This window comes from Sparus aurata, chromosome 5 (assembly GCF_900880675.1).
Source record: "Sparus aurata chromosome 5, fSpaAur1.1, whole genome shotgun sequence".
Classification (NCBI taxonomy): Eukaryota; Metazoa; Chordata; class Actinopteri; order Spariformes; family Sparidae; genus Sparus; species Sparus aurata.
In genome coordinates, this window is record NC_044191.1 from 11499532 (window position 1) to 11517411 (window position 17880).

The 17880-nt window shown below is 40.4% G+C and overlaps 2 protein-coding genes across 4 annotated transcripts; one reads left to right on the forward strand and one right to left on the reverse strand.

Annotated features, from left to right (window-relative positions):
- On the forward strand, nucleotides 1-15540 carry skic3 (SKI3 subunit of superkiller complex). Of its 3 annotated transcripts, none has more exons than XM_030417265.1 (41): nucleotides 1-56; nucleotides 470-570; nucleotides 727-870; nucleotides 1076-1167; nucleotides 1322-1397; nucleotides 1490-1636; nucleotides 1866-1964; nucleotides 2088-2196; nucleotides 2344-2484; nucleotides 2630-2728; nucleotides 2960-3084; nucleotides 3241-3327; nucleotides 3530-3633; nucleotides 3783-3909; nucleotides 4097-4276; nucleotides 4445-4569; nucleotides 4682-4932; nucleotides 5049-5151; nucleotides 5258-5440; nucleotides 5660-5807; nucleotides 5895-5973; nucleotides 6235-6296; nucleotides 6384-6440; nucleotides 6580-6648; nucleotides 7228-7302; nucleotides 7526-7667; nucleotides 7788-7881; nucleotides 8335-8412; nucleotides 8506-8630; nucleotides 8722-8845; nucleotides 9468-9692; nucleotides 10030-10102; nucleotides 10261-10314; nucleotides 10589-10700; nucleotides 10902-11030; nucleotides 11116-11240; nucleotides 11900-12064; nucleotides 13150-13302; nucleotides 13972-14102; nucleotides 14856-14985; nucleotides 15173-15540. In XM_030417265.1, exons 2-41 carry the CDS (start codon nucleotides 481-483, stop codon nucleotides 15251-15253), a joined length of 4713 nt encoding a protein of 1570 aa, XP_030273125.1. In that variant the 5' UTR covers nucleotides 1-56; nucleotides 470-480; the 3' UTR covers nucleotides 15254-15540. The 3 variants fall into 3 exon arrangements, with proteins under 3 accessions (XP_030273125.1, XP_030273126.1, XP_030273127.1); XM_030417266.1 differs by having other exon boundaries at nucleotides 17-337; XM_030417267.1 differs by having other exon boundaries at nucleotides 17-333.
- On the reverse strand, nucleotides 15380-17866 carry LOC115581824 (uncharacterized). Its single transcript, XM_030417268.1, has 2 exons — nucleotides 17812-17866; nucleotides 15380-16614 (listed from the first exon to the last, which is right to left on the reverse strand). Exon 2 carries the CDS (start codon nucleotides 16574-16576, stop codon nucleotides 15893-15895), a length of 684 nt encoding a protein of 227 aa, XP_030273128.1. The 5' UTR covers nucleotides 16577-16614; nucleotides 17812-17866; the 3' UTR covers nucleotides 15380-15892.
- Nucleotides 17867-17880: the final 14 nt, after the last annotated feature.

Here is a 17880-nt window from a genome sequence, read left to right on the forward strand (position 1 = left end):
GTGGCTATTTTGACTTCCGGGATCACTCGGCGAAGAGCAACTTGTCAACGTAAACAGTGGGTCTGCCCAACTTTCGTTCACGTTTTTGAAAACCTACATAGTTAAATAACAACCAACGGAATACGTAGCCGCCTATGCATCAGTTAATATTTGAAGAATGTTTGACAAGTTCTCATTTTAAAGTACATAGTTTAAAGCCTTCGACAAGCTCACAGCTAATGCTACATTGGCTGCAGCAAGCTAACACTGCAATGCAGACTCAAGCTATAGAGTTTATTGTCAAGTCAACTGTTTAGATAGACCACTGCTACCTGGTAGCCACAGCACAGATTTGTAGGTTGGTGTAATTAATTAGTAAGTGTAAGATAGCTCACGGTTCATTTAAATTGACGCCATAACGTTTTGTTGGAATTTCATGTAGTTACGTGGCTAACAGTGACCCTTCGTTTTGTATCTTTGTTTCACGCAGATAGTTTTAAGATGTCCAGTAAAGAAGTGAAAACAGCACTGAAAAGTGCAAGAGAGGCCATAAAGAACAAAGAGTTCAAAGAGGCTCTAAAACACTGCAAGGTAAACCAGCTCAGGTTCACTTACTCAATGAAGGGGGGTATTTACATATGTTGTAGCTGTCTACATGCAGCTGTTCCAAAGAGTCTGGGTATTCACTGATCTGATGAGAACAGAGATGGTGTATAGCTGACTTTGCTCCTTTCCATCTGCTTTTAGGCTGTGTTAAAACTTGAGAAGAACAATTATAATGCATGGGTGTTCATCGGCCTGGCAGCCAGCGAGCTCGAGCAGCCAGACCAATCGCAGATGGCTTATAAAAAGGCTGTGGAGCTGGAGCCTGAGCAGCTACTGGCATGGCAGGTAAAGTGGGAAAATGTAGTGGTTATAGGCATCAAATGTCTTAGACTAATTATGCTCTGCATGCCCCACACTGAGAGCAACTGTGTATCACTTGAGGCCAAAGTAAACCAACGAATTTTCACCTTGATGCTTATTGATTTAAGATGTCTTAATTTCATAATGAAGACTCATATCAACTGTGCCAATGAGATGCATTTTTTTTAAGGGCTTGTCAAATCTTTATGAGAAGACTGATCAATGGGATTTCCAAGTTGAGCTACCTAACGTCTATCAGAAGCTTGTTGAGCTGTATGCAAGGTATCGTATAACATATGAGAAACCTCTGCAGGATGTTTCGGAAAAGTGATGATTTTGCAAGTACTTGCTTGTCTCAACCTCCTGGTTGTTGTTTTGACTAGTTTCACATATCTGATTTGTGCTGACTCATTCTCAATATGTTCTCAATCAACAGCTCTGACAAAAATAAATGTTATGAGACGATCAGAAAGCTGTCCGATATCTATCAGTCTGATAAAGAATATTTAAAGGTATGCGATTTAAAAGTATGCGTGTTCAATGATGAAAAAATACACTATTTTTTGTTCTTGTCAAACATTTAAATGCATTTGTATGCACACAGTTGGCAAAAGTTTGGCTGCAGCTCCTTCAACTGAAGGAGGAGGAGGCTGTGGACAAGAAAGAGTTACTGCAGCTATGGCAACAGATGACCAAACTCCTCTCAGACTGCCTTAATGAGGAAGAGAAGGATAATGAAATTCAACAGCATGTAAGATTTCCCTAAATGTGGATTTTAACTCAGCTATGTATAATGTTTGTTTTTGTGTATGAACACTTTGCAACAAATGCAAGTCCATCGCCTCCTGTACATTTGCAGTACGTTAGCCTTACATTGTGGTCAGAAGCTCTTATTACTCCCTCTCACTTACAGACAAAAATATTTTTCTCAATGCTGTTCTTAGTGACAAATGTTTGTTTTGTTTTTTTTTGGTCATCAGTTAATCACAGCATTTGAGAAGACCATGGTTCTCATGGATCCTATACCAGGAGAGGAGCACAAGATAGTCTCAACTGACTATGTCAAATGCCTTTCTAAAGTAAGTGTGCCAACTCTGATCTGAATTTCAAGGACAGTTACACTTTTTGTTCATCAAAAATATCAAACGTACAGATATATTCAATTCAATCAGCTACTCAACGTGTATTTCCCCTTAATGTAGCTGCCACAAGAAGAAGTGAAAATGAAAGAGGCATGTGAGTCCATGCTGTCCCTGTACCCCAACCATAGTTATCCTCTTGAAGTCCTTTGTTCTCATTACCTAAAAACAGGTAAGAGGCTGTTGTCTTGCTCATAAAATCCAAAATCAAAGAATGCAGTGATTGGTTCACAGATATGCAACTGTTTCGTCCAATAAAATGACACTTTTAGCCATTCAGATTCACCAGTAATAGATACAATTATGTTTTTTACTGAAGGTGTTCAGACTGAGGATGCAGTCAGCTCTTTCTCCCGGCTCCTGGATCTGGCACCAAGCAGCGGATTAGGTCACTTGGGTCTGGGCACCAAAGCACTTCAGGAAGGGAGGTATAAGGATGCAATTAAGGACCTTGCGCAAGGTTGGTTTCTGCACCAACAAAGAATGGATTCTGTTCTCAATGTTAATGCACCTGAATATTTCATAAAGAGACATATAAACCATGAATATTTAAATTTGCATACTATCTTTGCATGATCTCATCATGATCTTCACTGTTTTATCAGGGTTGAAGAAAATGAGCTCCAGCACTGGATGGTGCAATCTGGCTGAAGCTCAATTTAAAATGCAGAGATACTCAGACAGTGCAGTATCATGCTCACAAGGTATGTTTACTCTGCTATATATCACTGTAGTTATTCAGATGACATCACAAACAACATGCTTTCATGTATCCATCAAGTCCAAAGAATATGTCCAATCAAACTTCATAAGGGGATCATTGAAAAATCAATTGAGGGATTTGTGGAGGATATGATCATCTTCAAAGTGCAGCTGTCGTTTACCCCTGAAGCTTATATTGAACTTCATCGTATGTGTGTTGTTGTGTTCTGTAGGTCTGACGGTGTGTGCCTCTGAAGACAAGGAGCTAAAGGTCAAACTGCTTAAGCTAAAGCTAGAGGCTTTAGTCAGAAGTGGAGGAGAGAAAGCTGCAGACCAGGCTTTGGAGACATTTGCACTGGTAATGTGATTGACTACTAATTTTTTTTTTATTCAGTTAATTTCTTTTTTTTTTTTTTATGAATATATTTTGCAGTGTTAACTTTGGACATACATGTGTAGTTATACATAGTGTTAAAGCAAATATCATAACTATTGTGTTTTTCCTTTTTTTTAGATCCAAGATGCGGACAAAGACCCAGTTCTAGTAACCCTTAAAGGACGTGCATACCTCAACAAGGGACAAGTCGATCATGCACTTAAGGTACTAAATGATTCATTTAATGTGTCATTTTAGCATTTTTTAAGGATGGGGCACTGGATAATATTAAAAGATAAAATTCCCTCAGCTTTTTATGATATATGGAGACTAAGAAAAGATCACTTGTATCAGACAAAAGATAGGTTGAACATAAGTAAACATAAGTAACAGGTTGGATATAAGTAAACCTCTGCCTCTTTTGTAGGTGTCATCAGAGCTGGTGTCTTCTAACCCTAATCTGGCTCAGGGGTTGGTACTGAGAGGACTGGCACAATTGGCTCAGGGCCAGCAGCAGTTGGCAGAGGAGAGGTACAAAGTGTTTGTATTTCTTCTTCTGTGCATCTGTGTTTTTAATCTGGATTCTCCATCGTTTTATACCTATTACATTTGTATGGTGCAAAAGGTTTTAGTTCTCAGTGAACGTTTCTAACTTTCTCTTCTGCTCTTTTGATGTTTAGTTTCCTAAAGGCGGCCAGCCAGAGCCCCGACTGTGGAGAATATTATTTCTTGCTGGGAAAGCTTTACTGGGACATGGGAGAAGAGACCCGTAAAGACAGGAGCAAAGCTCATACACACCTGCTCAAGGTTAGTACAGTTATTACTGAAATTTGGAAGGGATGGAAGTTTTTTAGATAAATAATAAAAAAAATAATGATGGTCCAGTCTATGAAAGATTATTGTTAAAGGACTTGTTCATGATTAAACTTGTGAAATGTCACAATATAATTGGTATTGCCAGAAATCACCTGAAAGCTTAATTTGTCCATTTCAGGCTGCAAAGTTAGACCCAAACCTTGGTTGTGCATTCCGCTACCTCGGACATTATTATAGGGAGGTGGCAAACGACCGTGGCCGGGCTCGAGGCTGTTATAAGAAGGCCTTTGAGTTGGACAATGATGATGCTGAGTCTGGAGCTGCCTCAGTGGATCTGTGTATGGAGCAGGATGATATGGTCAGTGGAGTTGTTGGCAAAGGCACACAAACGCCAAATTGCCAAAATGTTCATGTTTTATGCTGGCATTTTGTACAGGTGCCTCTCTATTGTCTTGACCCTCCCCATGCTCCTTTTGTACCTTATCATGCTTTATGTCATCTGCTTCCCCTTTCCTAAACGCTGTAGGACACTGCCTTAGCAATACTTCAGTCAGTGATTGAAAAAGCCACTCCAGGCTCAGCTAAATGGGCTTGGATGAGACGAGGACTTTACCACCTGAAGGTTGGAGAGCATCAACAAGCTACAGCTGAGTAAGAGTATTAATCTCAGACAGTAATATATATTACCTTAGAACTTTAGCATTTTCTGCATTATCATAGGAGTTTCTAAGAACGTTATTAACCGTTTTGTTTTTGTTCATAGTCTGCAGGCAGCTCTGAGGGCAGACCCAGAGGACTGGGTGTGTTGGGAGTGTTTAGGTGAGGCCTACCTAAACCGCCGAAGCTTCACAGCAGCTCTGAAGGCCTTTGGTAAAGCCCATCAGCTTCAGCCCTCCTCCATCTACAGTGTCTACCAGGCTGCCGCTATCAAACAGACCCTGGGCAAGTTCAAGGAGGCAGTTGCAGAGTATTTGCAGATCACAGCGCAGCAGGACTATGTTCCTGCTCTTAAAGGTCAGTAGTCATTTTTTAATTTATCAAAGACCCTCACTTTGTTTTAGTTTGCTTATCTCTGAGTTATTTACCTGAAACTGGACATTAAATCACATTGGTGTGATCCGTTTTTTCAGGTCTTGGGGAGTGCCAGCTGTCTCTGGCAAAGAGTCTGATGGAAGACTGCAGAGATGGGGGAGCCATTGACCTCATTCAGCAAGCAGTACAGAACCTCTTCAGGTAATGACTTGTTTAATTTGTAAATCTTGATATGGAATACCACTTTGTCTGTGATCCGTCAGATGGTTTTCAGTGATCCATTCCTTCACATTTCTGTGCCCATCAGAGCTGTGGAGCTGCGTCCAGACCTGTCCTGTTTGTGGAAGCTGCTGGGAGATGCTTGCACTGCAGTCAGCAATGTGTCGCCTAACAGAGCCCAGGTTCTGATGCCTGCCCCACTGGCCGGTTTAGACCCAAACACTAAGAGCCACACACTGACTCAGGCCCAGACTCTCAAAGTTGGTGAGAGGTATGACTGCAAACAGGTGTACATTTTCTGAGCTGCCTATACCATAACCACTCTGTCAATGAATATATTTAGAAGTCATCAGTACACAAACAAAAAAGTTGACATTATATAGCTTTTCAGGGTATGATAATCTTTAAGTCACCCTTGGATACCATCTGCTCCTGTTAGTCAAGCATAGAATCTGAACACTGAACAGTAAAGGGATGTTTTTGTCTGCAGATGTTATGCCCGTGCTTTGAAGCTGATGTCTGAGGTCCCCAGCCTTTGGTATGACCTAGGACTCAACTACTTCCGCCAGGCCAGCCTACCCTGCCCTACAGAGGGAGACCAGAACTCCCCATCTCTGCTCCTAGAGAAGGCCCAGCAGGTGATTCACAGAAGCCTGTATCACAACAGTTTTGCATTGTTTTCTCCTTGAGTTGGTCTTTTAAGAGTTGTTTTCTTCCCTTTTCAGTGTTTGAAAAAAGCTATCATGATGGACAGTGGGAACCATAGCAACTGGAATGCCTTGGGAGTGATTTCCATGAGCGAAGGTAATAAGATGCTGTAGCTGTCTATCAGGTGACAGACTGCTTGGTTGATCAGTTTGATTTTAAGTGCAGTATTGACTGCGTCCTCTTGACTAGATTAATTTATTCTCTGTATAATTGTTACTGTAAAAGGTTTTACATTGAGATGATAATGTATGAATATGAATAACATTTCATGATAATGATAATGTTAATAACTAAATAAAGCAACTACTTTTGAAGTGATACAATTTTTTTTATGTCACTTTCTTTCTCTCACATCAGGCCTTGAGAACTTTGCTCTGGCTCAACATTGCTTCATCAAGTCCATAGATGTTGAACCAAATGTATGTACTACACATTCTTTCAGGTGATGAATGGTGTTTTCAGAAAATATTCTTATGTTCTTATGAGACTTTAATATTGCATTACAGAACGTTGTTGCTTGGACCAACCTTGGTACCCTGTATTTGAAAAAGGACAATATAGAGGTTTGTGTGATCTTAAAAAAACAAAACGTTTGTTTTCTTTTTATCATAGTACTATAAGGAACACAGTTTAATAAATATATATGTCTTAGTAATTGTAGGATGATATGTTCTGTAACGAACTCTGGTCTTGTTTTCTTAGCTTGCACACAATGCCTTCAAGATTGCTCAGTCACTGGAGCCGCTTTATGTCAACTGCTGGATTGGACAGGTACAAAGACTTCTTCATTGCATACATTTACATTATCTGTACTGTTTATGCATACATTCCGTAAGCGACACAACATCAGGCAAATCTAATAGTATAATTAATAGGAAAAAGATAATTGGAAGAGACGATTAGATTTATTTGGGATGGTATGAGTGTTTCACAATGATAAGGAATATGCAAGCCACGTGAGCTGGGTGTGGGGCCTGGTAATGTTATTGGTGAGTTGCAAAAAAAAAGGGGCTTTTGTCAAAAGCGACTTACAAAAAGTACATTTGTCACAAAAAAATCCCACACAGAAAACCACAACATATCACTGTCGATAAAGTCAGAAATCTCCTGTCCTTCTTGAGACATCTTAATTTAGAATTGCAAGGATTTGAAGTTCAGTGGGAGGTAAAATAAATATGATGTAATTGGCTACATTGTACTGTGCTGAAAAATAGAGCATACAGTTTGATTAAACTAAAATAATTTGTATAGCATCTTGCTTGTGTTCATGAGACTTAATGAATTTGTCTCTTTGACCCCTTTGTTCTCTGTCAGTCTGAATGATGTTTTATCTTTTTGTCCTCCTACCAGGCGCTGATAGCAGAGAAAGTGGGAAGCTATGACACCATGGATCTTTTCAGGCACACCACAGAACTCAGCACACATGTGCGTGACCTCCCAAAATCACTGGGGTTGCCATTGTAATACCTGTTAATTATCTGGCTAATAGCATATTTGGTTCAACGTTCTCTGTCTTAAAGTGCCTTATAGCTGAGAATCTAACAGAGTGACAGAGAAAGTACTAGTACTAGAAAGTAATTAGGGGTGGTACCACTATGAAACAGAAAATGTGTATGCCTTTCATCAACATTGCTCCTTTCTTCTGCAGATGGAGGGGGTGAAAGGTTATGCCTACTGGGTGTGTTCAACCGTCTTGGATAAGAGCAACAGAGACTCTGAACTGTACCGCTACAACATAGTACAGATGAATGCCATCTCTGCTGCTCAGGTGGCTCTTAGCAAGTACACAGGTACAGCATCTATTTATGTATCAGTGTGCATGCAGGATCCACATGTCCCTGTGTTGTATTTAGGTCATGTGTTAGAGATGGATGTTGTGAGACATAAAGTTTCTTTTGCATCCTTTTTAGAGAGGATCCAGTCTGACCCTGTTGCCTTCATCATGCTTGGTTACCTGAATGAGCATCTGCAGCTGAAGAGGCAGGCCTTACGGGCTTACCAAAGGTGTCTGTTTGAATTACACTAACCGACTCCGCAGGCTCACAGATGAGGCATTGTACCAAGAAAATAATGAGGGATAGAAGGGATAGAAAAAAGTTTTGATGTAAATACAACGAGAATGTTATAATTTGCTAATCCTTTTTGACATATACAGTATGAAGACAAAATATTTCATGCTTATTCCGAATTTGATGCCAGCAACACATTTCAAACAAGTAGGGACATGGACCACAGCAGACTGGAATAATCCACAGCTTAATATGTTCATTGATAACGGGTGATAGTGTCATGATTGGGTAAGAAAAAGATGTCCTCAGAAGGCTAAGATGATTGCGTTCTGTTTGCATCTATGTTTTACAGTGTCCTTCTTTGGAGTTAGAGGAATAGAAGGTGCACAATGTAATGCATATTGTTTTTTACAGTTCAACTTTTTAAATTTCAACTCTCTTTCCTCAGAGCTGTTGAACTGCTTCAGTCCAAGTCCTCCACAGAAGAGCTGGCTTTTGCCTTAGGCAATTATGGCAGAGCTTTATGGTAACATCCTGTTGTCTCATTATCATGCACTTTGACAATGCCTTCCCAGTACCCCAAACAACATCGTTATATGTCCCACTGTGTCTTTTGCAGCACCTCGGGCCAGTTGGATGAGGCGGTGTCTGTATATAATTCCACTCCGCTGCAGGAGCTCAGTGATCTGACTGGGCTGGCTCTGGCCTACTGCAGGGCAGGACTCATTGCAGAGAGCATCAACGGTAAGGAGTGGGACTCGCACAGTAATCAGGGATTGTTCATGTTTTGTCATGCCAGAGAAACAGTGAACATATTGTTATGTTTCAACTGTAGCCTATGAACGTGCCTTGGCTGTGGCTTCCACTGAGAAGGACAAGGCTTACATCTTGACTGCTCTGGCCCTGCTTCAGCACCGGCAGGGTCACGTAGACTCAGCCAAGACTCTGCTGTTTAAATGGTGAGTGTGAGCGACAGTGTTGTCTAGCGTGATTTAAACATATTTTTTTTGTTCTTTTCCACTTTGTTTTCAGTCCAGACTAGTATAAGAATAAATTGCAAAGCCTTGACTCTTACTGGACATGAATAATGCACCTTTGATTCATTTATTTTTCAGATGGTATTATTGTGTTTTAATGCTTTGCGAATAGGGCAATATGATGAAGTCAATGACTATATAATACCTGATTATATTTTCAAGCTATAATGTTTATAAATATAAATAATACATTTATTTTTTATTTGCTTTCCAGTCAGGGACTGCTCAATTGCTTGTGGCCAAAAAGAATTACATTCACAAGCTATGATGCCAGAATACCAAACGTGAAAGACAACACGTTTATGTAAAAGGATTGTGCAAATATTGTAGTTTCCTGCCCTTTAAAAATGAAGCTGTTTAGATGCCTGCTGTTTAGAAGTCTTTAATATTGGAGCTTGCCAAAAACCATTTGAATGAGCTTTAGAACAATCTTCAACACATTTTTTAGCCAACTGCATTTCCATATGATGATAATACGTGGTAACACTTGTTCTGCACTTGCTTGCAAGCTAAAAGTATTTATGTCTGCTTTTTGTCTCCACAGCTCAATGTTAAAGGAGCCAATCTCGGAGTCCCTGCTGTGTTTATGTGCCCTGGGTTTGGTCCACAGTGATGCTACATTAGCTTCAGCTGCCTTGACAGAATTGCTGAAGCAGGGTTCAGCCTCTGGGGATGTTGTTGAGCAGCGGTGTCTACTCACCTGTGCCTTGCTGGCCCTGCAGGGCAACTACAGAGCGGTGCAAAGAGAGGCTTCCAGAGCTGTACACAGGTAAACTGCTTTGTTTGTATGAACTTTTGATGTGCTGCACCATACAATGATCTTATTTGACTGTAAAAGAGACATTTTATAAATCAGTGGGGTCAACCTTCATTTTGACAGTGAAGGCCAGATTAACTGAGCCTTTGGACCTTGTTTCATGTGCTTTGTGTGGACAATTGCACTACAGATTGTAGATAGCATGTTAAGTAGGTTTGATTGCATGTGTCACTGGATTTGCTGTTTTGATGCAGTTTTGCGATAGAAACATACTCATGGGAAAAGCCTTTACATGACTTACAAATTCTTCAAGGTCTTTATCCATTTTATTTATCTGCATTAATTACAGCAATCCTGGAAACCCATCTCTGTGGGCCCTGCTGTCAAGAGTGGTACCACAATACTACCCCAGAAAAGCAAATGTGAGCCTACATACAAGACATGCATAACATTACAGACATCTCAAGCATGAACCCTGGAAGTCTACAATATTCACACACGTTTACCTGAGCATGCTCATACATGTTTGCTGCACATTGATCGAAAAAAGGCACATGGTTTTGTCTACTGTGTGTTCCAGGGCGGAGCGATGGCTGGTCATGTTGCCTGTCTCTCCAGTATGACTCAAGGAAAGGTAAGAGTAACTGCATTTGTGTTGCAATGGCCTTGTTCTCTGTTTGTTTAGACCTTATTTAATGTTACTGCCATTGAAAATTAAACTTAAAACTAAATTGTGTTATTTTCCCTGAAGTGAATAGTACCTATTCTGTTTTATATTGTAGCTATGCCAGCATCCAAAATACTCACAACATTTTTTGTTCTAATACAATTCAGTAAATATTAAATCTGACATTTTTGTCACAGTGTTTGTAAATGACACTGAGCTGGTCTTTCTTGTGTGCCTGCAGAGGGCGTTGTTGTACAGTGGAGTGAACCAGCTGGCCAATGGGAGACACTCTGGAGAGGACAAACACAGGAATGCACTGAGGACTATGCAGAGAGCTGTGCTGCTCTGTCCTGGTATAAATATATTGTATATTTTATATGGCATACCTCTGTGAGAACCATTCTTCCACACAATGGTGTCCCTAATATATACAGTAAAGTTTTTTGCAGCTTTGTGGCAATAACAGACCTCTTGATGTTTATCCATTTTTATAAATGTAAAGCTGCCTTACACGTCTGTGTGATCTGAGTCTCCCCTCCTCTCCCTACTTTCAGATGATCCAGGAACATGGGCAGGATTAATGGCCGCCTGTCACACAGAAAACACCTCGTGTTATCTTTCAGGTTCCGCTCCCTGCAGACAAGGACTGGAGCAAATCCTCATGTCAGTGGTTTCTGAGAAAGGTGTGTGTATTGATGCATGTGTGGTTGATGGTGTTTATTACTTTGTGTGTGTTTGAGTGTATACTGATACCTTTATGTATCTCAGTGCGTAATGTTGAGGAGATAGAGCGCCCTCTGGCCCAGAGTCTAGAGGGCTGGGTACTACAACAGGCAGTGACAGGTCTCATGCTGGGAGGACAGCTGGAGCAGGCAGAAGCCCTCTGCTCACAGGTCAGATATGAACACACAAACGCACAATCTCTATTATTCTTTGAATGACTTCATTCTACGACAGATTAGAGTTGTTACAGACAGAAATTAATGGGGAATTCCGGTATTTTAAACCTAAGCCCAATATTAACATGTTTTGGTCTAAATGATTCATTTGTACCAAATATTTTGGATTCAGTCCAGTATATTTCCTCAGCTGGCAGCCACAACATGACTGCAATGACTGAAACTTAGTCCTTTGGGTTAAGTCCAGCTGTCAAAATTATGTTAATGTTAAGTTTTGGTTACAAAAAGGATCTTATTTTTTAACAAAAAGGTCTATTACCATAGGAGTGGTTTCTGTAATTTTCTTAGACACTCACAATAAGTGTCTAAGCCTCACAGCCTGTGAGGGGAAAAAATCCAGTACTTTTAGTGGACATTAATTTGACTAAGTTGCAGCCATGTTGTTGCTGTCAGCTGAGTCAATCGACTGGGCCGAATCCAAAACATTTGTTATATAGGAATCAATTACACACAAAACATGTAAATAAAGGGCTCAGGTTTTACAATAACAAAATTCCCCTTAAACATAGATGAAGTGATACAAGTTGCATTCATTTTTTTTCTGATGTGGTGCCTTTTATTGTTGTGTACCTCATGCTCTCCCTTTGTCCCAGGTACTGAGTGTGTCTCCAGAACACCCAGCAGTGCTGCTGTCACTGAGACAGGTGCAGTGCCATCGCCTCCTTGCTTCCAGTGGTGGTACCGTCCTACCAGACTCTGTGCTGGAGCAACTAAACAACGCAGTGATTATGAACCCTACCAACCTTGGGGCATGGCATGTAAGTGGGCACTTCATTATCGTTTTCGGTGTTACAGTGAATTACTGATGAGCTTCTACTTTTTAATTTCAAGCGCCAGTGGTCCCCAAACAAACTGTTTTACAAAGCGAGGCTTGAAAATATTGGTGATCTGTCTTAGTTCAGTTGTTTGAATGTTAAGGTCATTAAATGATAAGGTTGTTTTTCTTCTCTGCATTGCAAAAGCCAATAGCTTTGCGTCCACTGAAGCACTGGCCTTATGAAGAACATTTCTGTGCCTTGTCTGAGACGTCATATTTGCTGCACTTACCATCAAATGGCTGCGACAAGCATGGGAGAAGCAGCAAAGACAGCAGGCTCTCTCTCTCAAGCCAGGAACATATTGGCAGCTTTTGAAGTCATGGCTAATGACCACAAATGTTACAGTATAAATGTGGGGTTGCATAGCAGTGCCATCTTCTTTACAAACCTTGACAGATTACATACAGTCATAACTGAACAAACATGGGGTCAACAATTTTATAGTGTGACTAATGCGATGTAGACTATGGGCATAATAAGCCTGTCATGAATCCACTATTTCAGTTGGCATTCTCCTCCTTTTATTAAAATCCCTGTCTCTATCGGAAAACAACAACAACCTCCGAGCTAGGAGCCTACACACAACATTGCAGGTTACACTAACATAGTTTCCAAGATTATAAAAAAAAATAGCAGTTGTTGCTTTTTCTTTTGCGTGGATTTGATTTTAATACCCCACCCCACCCCCACCCTTAAACACTATTTTCCAGGGGCACCGTAGCTGCATTCTGGGCATTTGTGATTGGTGTCAAGAAATACAAACAAGCCAGTGCCTTTTTATCCCCAATAGCAAAACGATGATGAGTGCAGCCAGAATTTCTTAAATTTTGGCACGGCACTATTAATCTGGCTATGCAAGACAAACAATTTTATGTAGAGACAGAAAATCTCATTGCCTCTCACAATCCCTTTTTTCTTCACCTTTCATGTTTCCCCTCCCACGTGGTCCCTTTGTTAACAACCTATTTTCACCTCTACTCCCACTCATCTTTGATTCGATCATACTCTCGCTCTTCCTCTCTCAGTGGCTGGCTGAGGTGTATCGCAGCCAGGGTCTGCTGGTCCAGGCAGTCATGGCCTACAGGCAGAGTCTGCAGCTAGCCTCACAGCTTGGCATGCACAGCAGCCAGGTAGCCAGCCTCCTTCGACTTGCCCTGCTGGCCCTCGGACCTTGTATGGTGAGTTGCTTTATAGGATATAACAGCTATCATATTTTTTTTTGTATTATGATAGTTGTGCTGAATCTTGGGCTGTTGAATGTTGACATTTAGATCCAAAATAATAAACATGTTAATGTGAATAAGTATAGTTATTACAGCACAGATATCTTCAGTATTTTTCCTGCAATACTCTCGCCACAAGTAAGAACCTTTACAGACCTTACAAAGGTAATGTTGCTGTTAAAAGTAGCACTATGTGTGACCACAGCACTGTTTTTCTCTTGGACTAGTACTGTTAGTTTTTTAGAATAAGAGGAAGACTTGCAGTTTACTATGCACACACAAGGCCAGAGGCAGCTCCTGTCTACACCCCTGTCAGACGGGCAAAAACAAGGCATAGGAGATGAAAGATGGGTGAATATCCAGCTGGATTATAGGATCAGAAGCCAAGGCCAAGCGGAAATACAAACAAGACAAGAAGCTACCTTTGTGATTTACCTGGAGGGGATGTAGTTTTTAGTCCACTACTCACAGCACAGCAAATCCCATAGCTGTGTACCATAGGTAAGATAATAAAAAATATACATGGTTAAAACAAGTGGGAGTCTGGTAGATGAATAAAACATAATTTTATGCAATTATTCATACTTTGTTTTATTCTTCACCCTGTGTCCTCTGACCTCTCAGGCGGGTGTCCCCGGAAAAGACTGGACGGACCTGATTCTAGAGGCCACCACTGAAGTCTTGAAGCTGGATTCATCCCCGATGGCCCTACTTTTCCAGGCCCTGCTCCAGTATGTGACCAAGATGGCTGCTAGGTGAGTGCTTGTGACTGTGTGATTTTTTTTTTCTTTTTTTCTACTGCGGCTAGAAGTATGCAAATAAACATGCATGTTGCAGGTGTGGCGGTTGTCATGCATTGATATTCAAATGGTTTTATCCCATTGGCGTGTAAGTCTATTACATCATCTAAAATGATTAAATGAATCACAAGTTTCCTGGAAATTCATATTTATGCCTCCATCTGTCTTTTCAAGATGTTTGTACTTTTGGAACAGCAAAGCAATTTATGAAGCAAGCAAAGTTTTGCTGTCCTGACATAATAGCCTTCTGCCAGTATTTCACAGGCCTGCCAGGGCGCTTAATTAGAATGCCACATTAATCAGAGAGTTTAGCAGAACTAATATGCAAAAAACATGGACTGGCTCAATTCCTGATGAGATGCTGAAGGACCTACTCTATTCCAAGCACAATCACTGTATCAGAGGCCCTTTCATGCCAGAGACAAGTTTCATTTTATCAGATATATATTGGAAAACAGAATGGTAATGGATTCAGACAGGGTTTCAACCCAGACTAAATGAGGAAGGACATTTGTGCCAACTAATTTCATCCAGACAGCAAACCAGATCAGCAGCCGTCCAACTTCAGGAGCAAATGAAGCATATGTGTCATTTACATATTCAACAGGTCAACACCCACATTTTGGCCTGCAAGAGATATCCAGACAATTAAATGTAAATGATTTTGGTGCACATCTAACAAGGCTCTTTTCTGTGTGTCATCTGCAGGGAAACAAGGCGTTTGCTGGAGAGGCTGGTATACGTCCCCTCTCAAGAGTTCCCAGTGACAGTGGTTCATGTGGCCAGCTGGTACCTCCTCAGACATTTGCATACCAAAAATGACCAGGAGCTAATGAATGTGAGCACACAGCTGCATCGTACCCGCACCGTCACCAGATTGAATCTTTTGTGTGGGATAAATAGCGATGTTTATTCGTTTAAAATGCTCATTTATGCCCAATTTTCTTACTCATGTATTGGTTGTTTATTTTGACTACAACTTTGGTGGTGGACATATTTTCTCATCTTTTTTTTTTTTTTTGCAGGTCCTTTTGCAACATGCCAAAATGAATGGGGATCAAAGACTGCTGAATTTTTATTCACTGGTTGCCTCCTCTTCATCCTGAATTGTGTTTACAGCTGCATCACTATGGAATCATACATCTTGGCTGGTTTATCCAGAGTTCTAAGTCATCACCAGTACAGCTTTTCTGGGTCTCTTCACTAAAAATGAAATCATATCAAATCAGACATTTTGGGTTTTACACTATAATTATGGCGTTTATTAGCTTTACATAATTTTTTGGTTTTACATTATACAGTGTTCCGGAAATAAAATATCATGAGCATTATCACATATTTAAAGTAAACAATGCCCACATTCAGGCTAAATAAAGGCATTTGGCTCAACACATAACAATTGTCTCTCTTTGATTGAAAAATAATCCTAACACATGCTGATCTGCCAACATAACACAAGTGAAATACCAATCAGAACATTATAATAAATGTTGAAAATACGAATCAACAGTACAACAATGCAAAAATTACAGCTAATTATTTATGGACTGAAAAGAAGGTATCTCTGGGGAAGAAAAAGTGGAAACTTTGAGTCCTGTCTCCATAGTAGGATTATACCCTCAGCCGATATTTTTGATTCTTTGGTTTACTTCAGTTTCTCTCCACCATATAAGATCATCATGCTGAACTGGATCCTTGTTCCATCTCTTTCACAATGGCACCTTGTTTTAGGCTTTTACACCATCTTAGACGGTTCTTCGACAGACATGCTTGGTCATGAGAGTGCAGATGGTTTGCCCACAGCCCCAGCACTGCTGCTTTGTATGTGGATGACCTTGCTGGGTCTTTCTCCTGCACAGTGAGCATACATCTGAAGCGCCACCACCTTGTGATGCTACACCCACATCTACTCCACTGGAATTTCTTAGACTGCTCGCTAGGAGCTGTTGAAGCTCTTCCTGGACATTGCTGTGTGCCCTTGCAATGCCCACAACTTTAACATTTTTGGGGTCAAACACACAGTCCTCCTCTAGACCGCTGGGTACGGCTTTCATGCCACAATTGGGAGGCACCCAAGCAGTGTCATAGCCCTTCGCGTTCCAGGTGTACTGCAGAGGATGGTTGTCAATGTTAATACGAATGACGCGGCCAACACGAACGCTCAGTTTAAGGGCCACGCGGTCTGAAGGGTTACTCTTTAATGGATATCGCTCTGCCTTTTTCCTATCACGGCTGACGTACACGCCCTTTCCAAGCATGCCACCTGATGACTGCCGAAAGCCATTGGCAATGATGAGCCGTGCATTGGCAACGCTGGTGCCGTGGTACATGGTGTAGACCCCGCTGTCTTTGGGCTCCTGAGATGCCCCCAGCTCTAAATGAGAGTCATCATCATAGGTCACCTCCCAGCCGAAGAACTGCAGTGACATCCTGCTTTAACAAAGGGAGCTTTTCACGTCCAGCAGCTCTGTGACAAATGAACAAAAAGAAGGCATCATGTTATAACAGATTTCAGACCGACTCGGTGCCACTTTTCATTAATAGTATTTTGAAGAATTCTGAATGTACAAACCACAGTATCAGCTGATATTCTTATAAACATAGACTATTATCCAAACCCCCCTTTTCTTCAATTAATACTTACATACGTATGTGATAGAGGCAGGATACAACAATTACACAACAAACTTTATTGTCCAAAATGACATTTGGCACTTCAACAGTCAGCTTCACTGCAAATTTGAAATGAACCCAGGCATCTTTGTTTGCATTTTGTTTCTTCATGGTACATATAGGACAACATATAAGCCAATATCTGTAATAGGCCAATATTGGCCGATTAGATCAGTTGATCAAATAATCGGTCGGGCTCCACTTTGTACTCACATTTGATAACTTAAGTTACTAGATACTTTTCAGATTACATACTGCATTTAAATTGATATAAAACATTTTTTTTTTTTTACCAGCAATCAGATAAAAAAAAAACAAAAAAAAACAACAGCAAACAAACAAAACATTCTGATCAGAAAAATACTGAATATTGGTTCTGATAATTGTCCAGGCAGATAATCAGTTGAGCCATAGTATACAGATCAATGTACATGTAAATATATATTATTCACTTTTAACTGTACCTTTGACATTTAAGTACATTTATTGCCAGAAAAGTACTTTTGATATGAAAGTAACTTGCATCTAATATAAACTATTTTCACTTTTTTCAAAGTAATAATTCGATTAGATTTTTCTCAAGTATGACGTTTGGGTACTTTTTTCATCCCCGTGTTCAGGTAGCACTAACATTACCTGTCAAATGTGTAAATGTCCAAAAATCTACAGGAGGCTACATGTTTAGTAAAAGCAATGACAATAGGTGATGTCATCAAATATGATTTTTTAAAAAAGAAATCTGACATTCATGACATGGTCACAAACGTTGGTCTAAGTACACAACGACTCTTTTAACCCCAAGCTAGCATAAGCTAGTCTCTGAGGGACTTTAATCAATTTCCATGTTCAACTTCCTGTAATAGATTTAACTTATACACACAGTACATGCTGTTGTACAGATCGACTTCTCTTAATCTTTAAAGCGGTGTAATGTCGTCTAATCATAAAAAACTCCATGTTAACAAACAGCTGATATGTTAATAAACCTTACCGTCAGCGAGGAATCGTTCACTGACTTAACCTCAACAACTTTCACTTTTGTTTCCAAGTAAAGAAGACC

Bases quoted from the DNA above. Each gene is read 5' to 3' on its own strand.
- skic3 (XM_030417265.1), top strand. From the start codon at position 481: ATGTCCAGTAAAGAAGTGAAAACAGCACTGAAAAGTGCAAGAGAGGCC. The intron at 8,846-9,467 runs GTGAGTGTGAGC...TTGTCTCCACAG, and splicing joins AAGACTCTGCTGTTTAAATG to CTCAATGTTAAAGGAGCCAA. The intron at 14,986-15,172 runs GTGAGCACACAG...TTTTTTTTGCAG, and splicing joins ATGACCAGGAGCTAATGAAT to GTCCTTTTGCAACATGCCAA.
- LOC115581824 (XM_030417268.1), bottom strand. From the start codon at position 16,576: ATGTCACTGCAGTTCTTCGGCTGGGAGGTGACCTATGATGATGACTCT.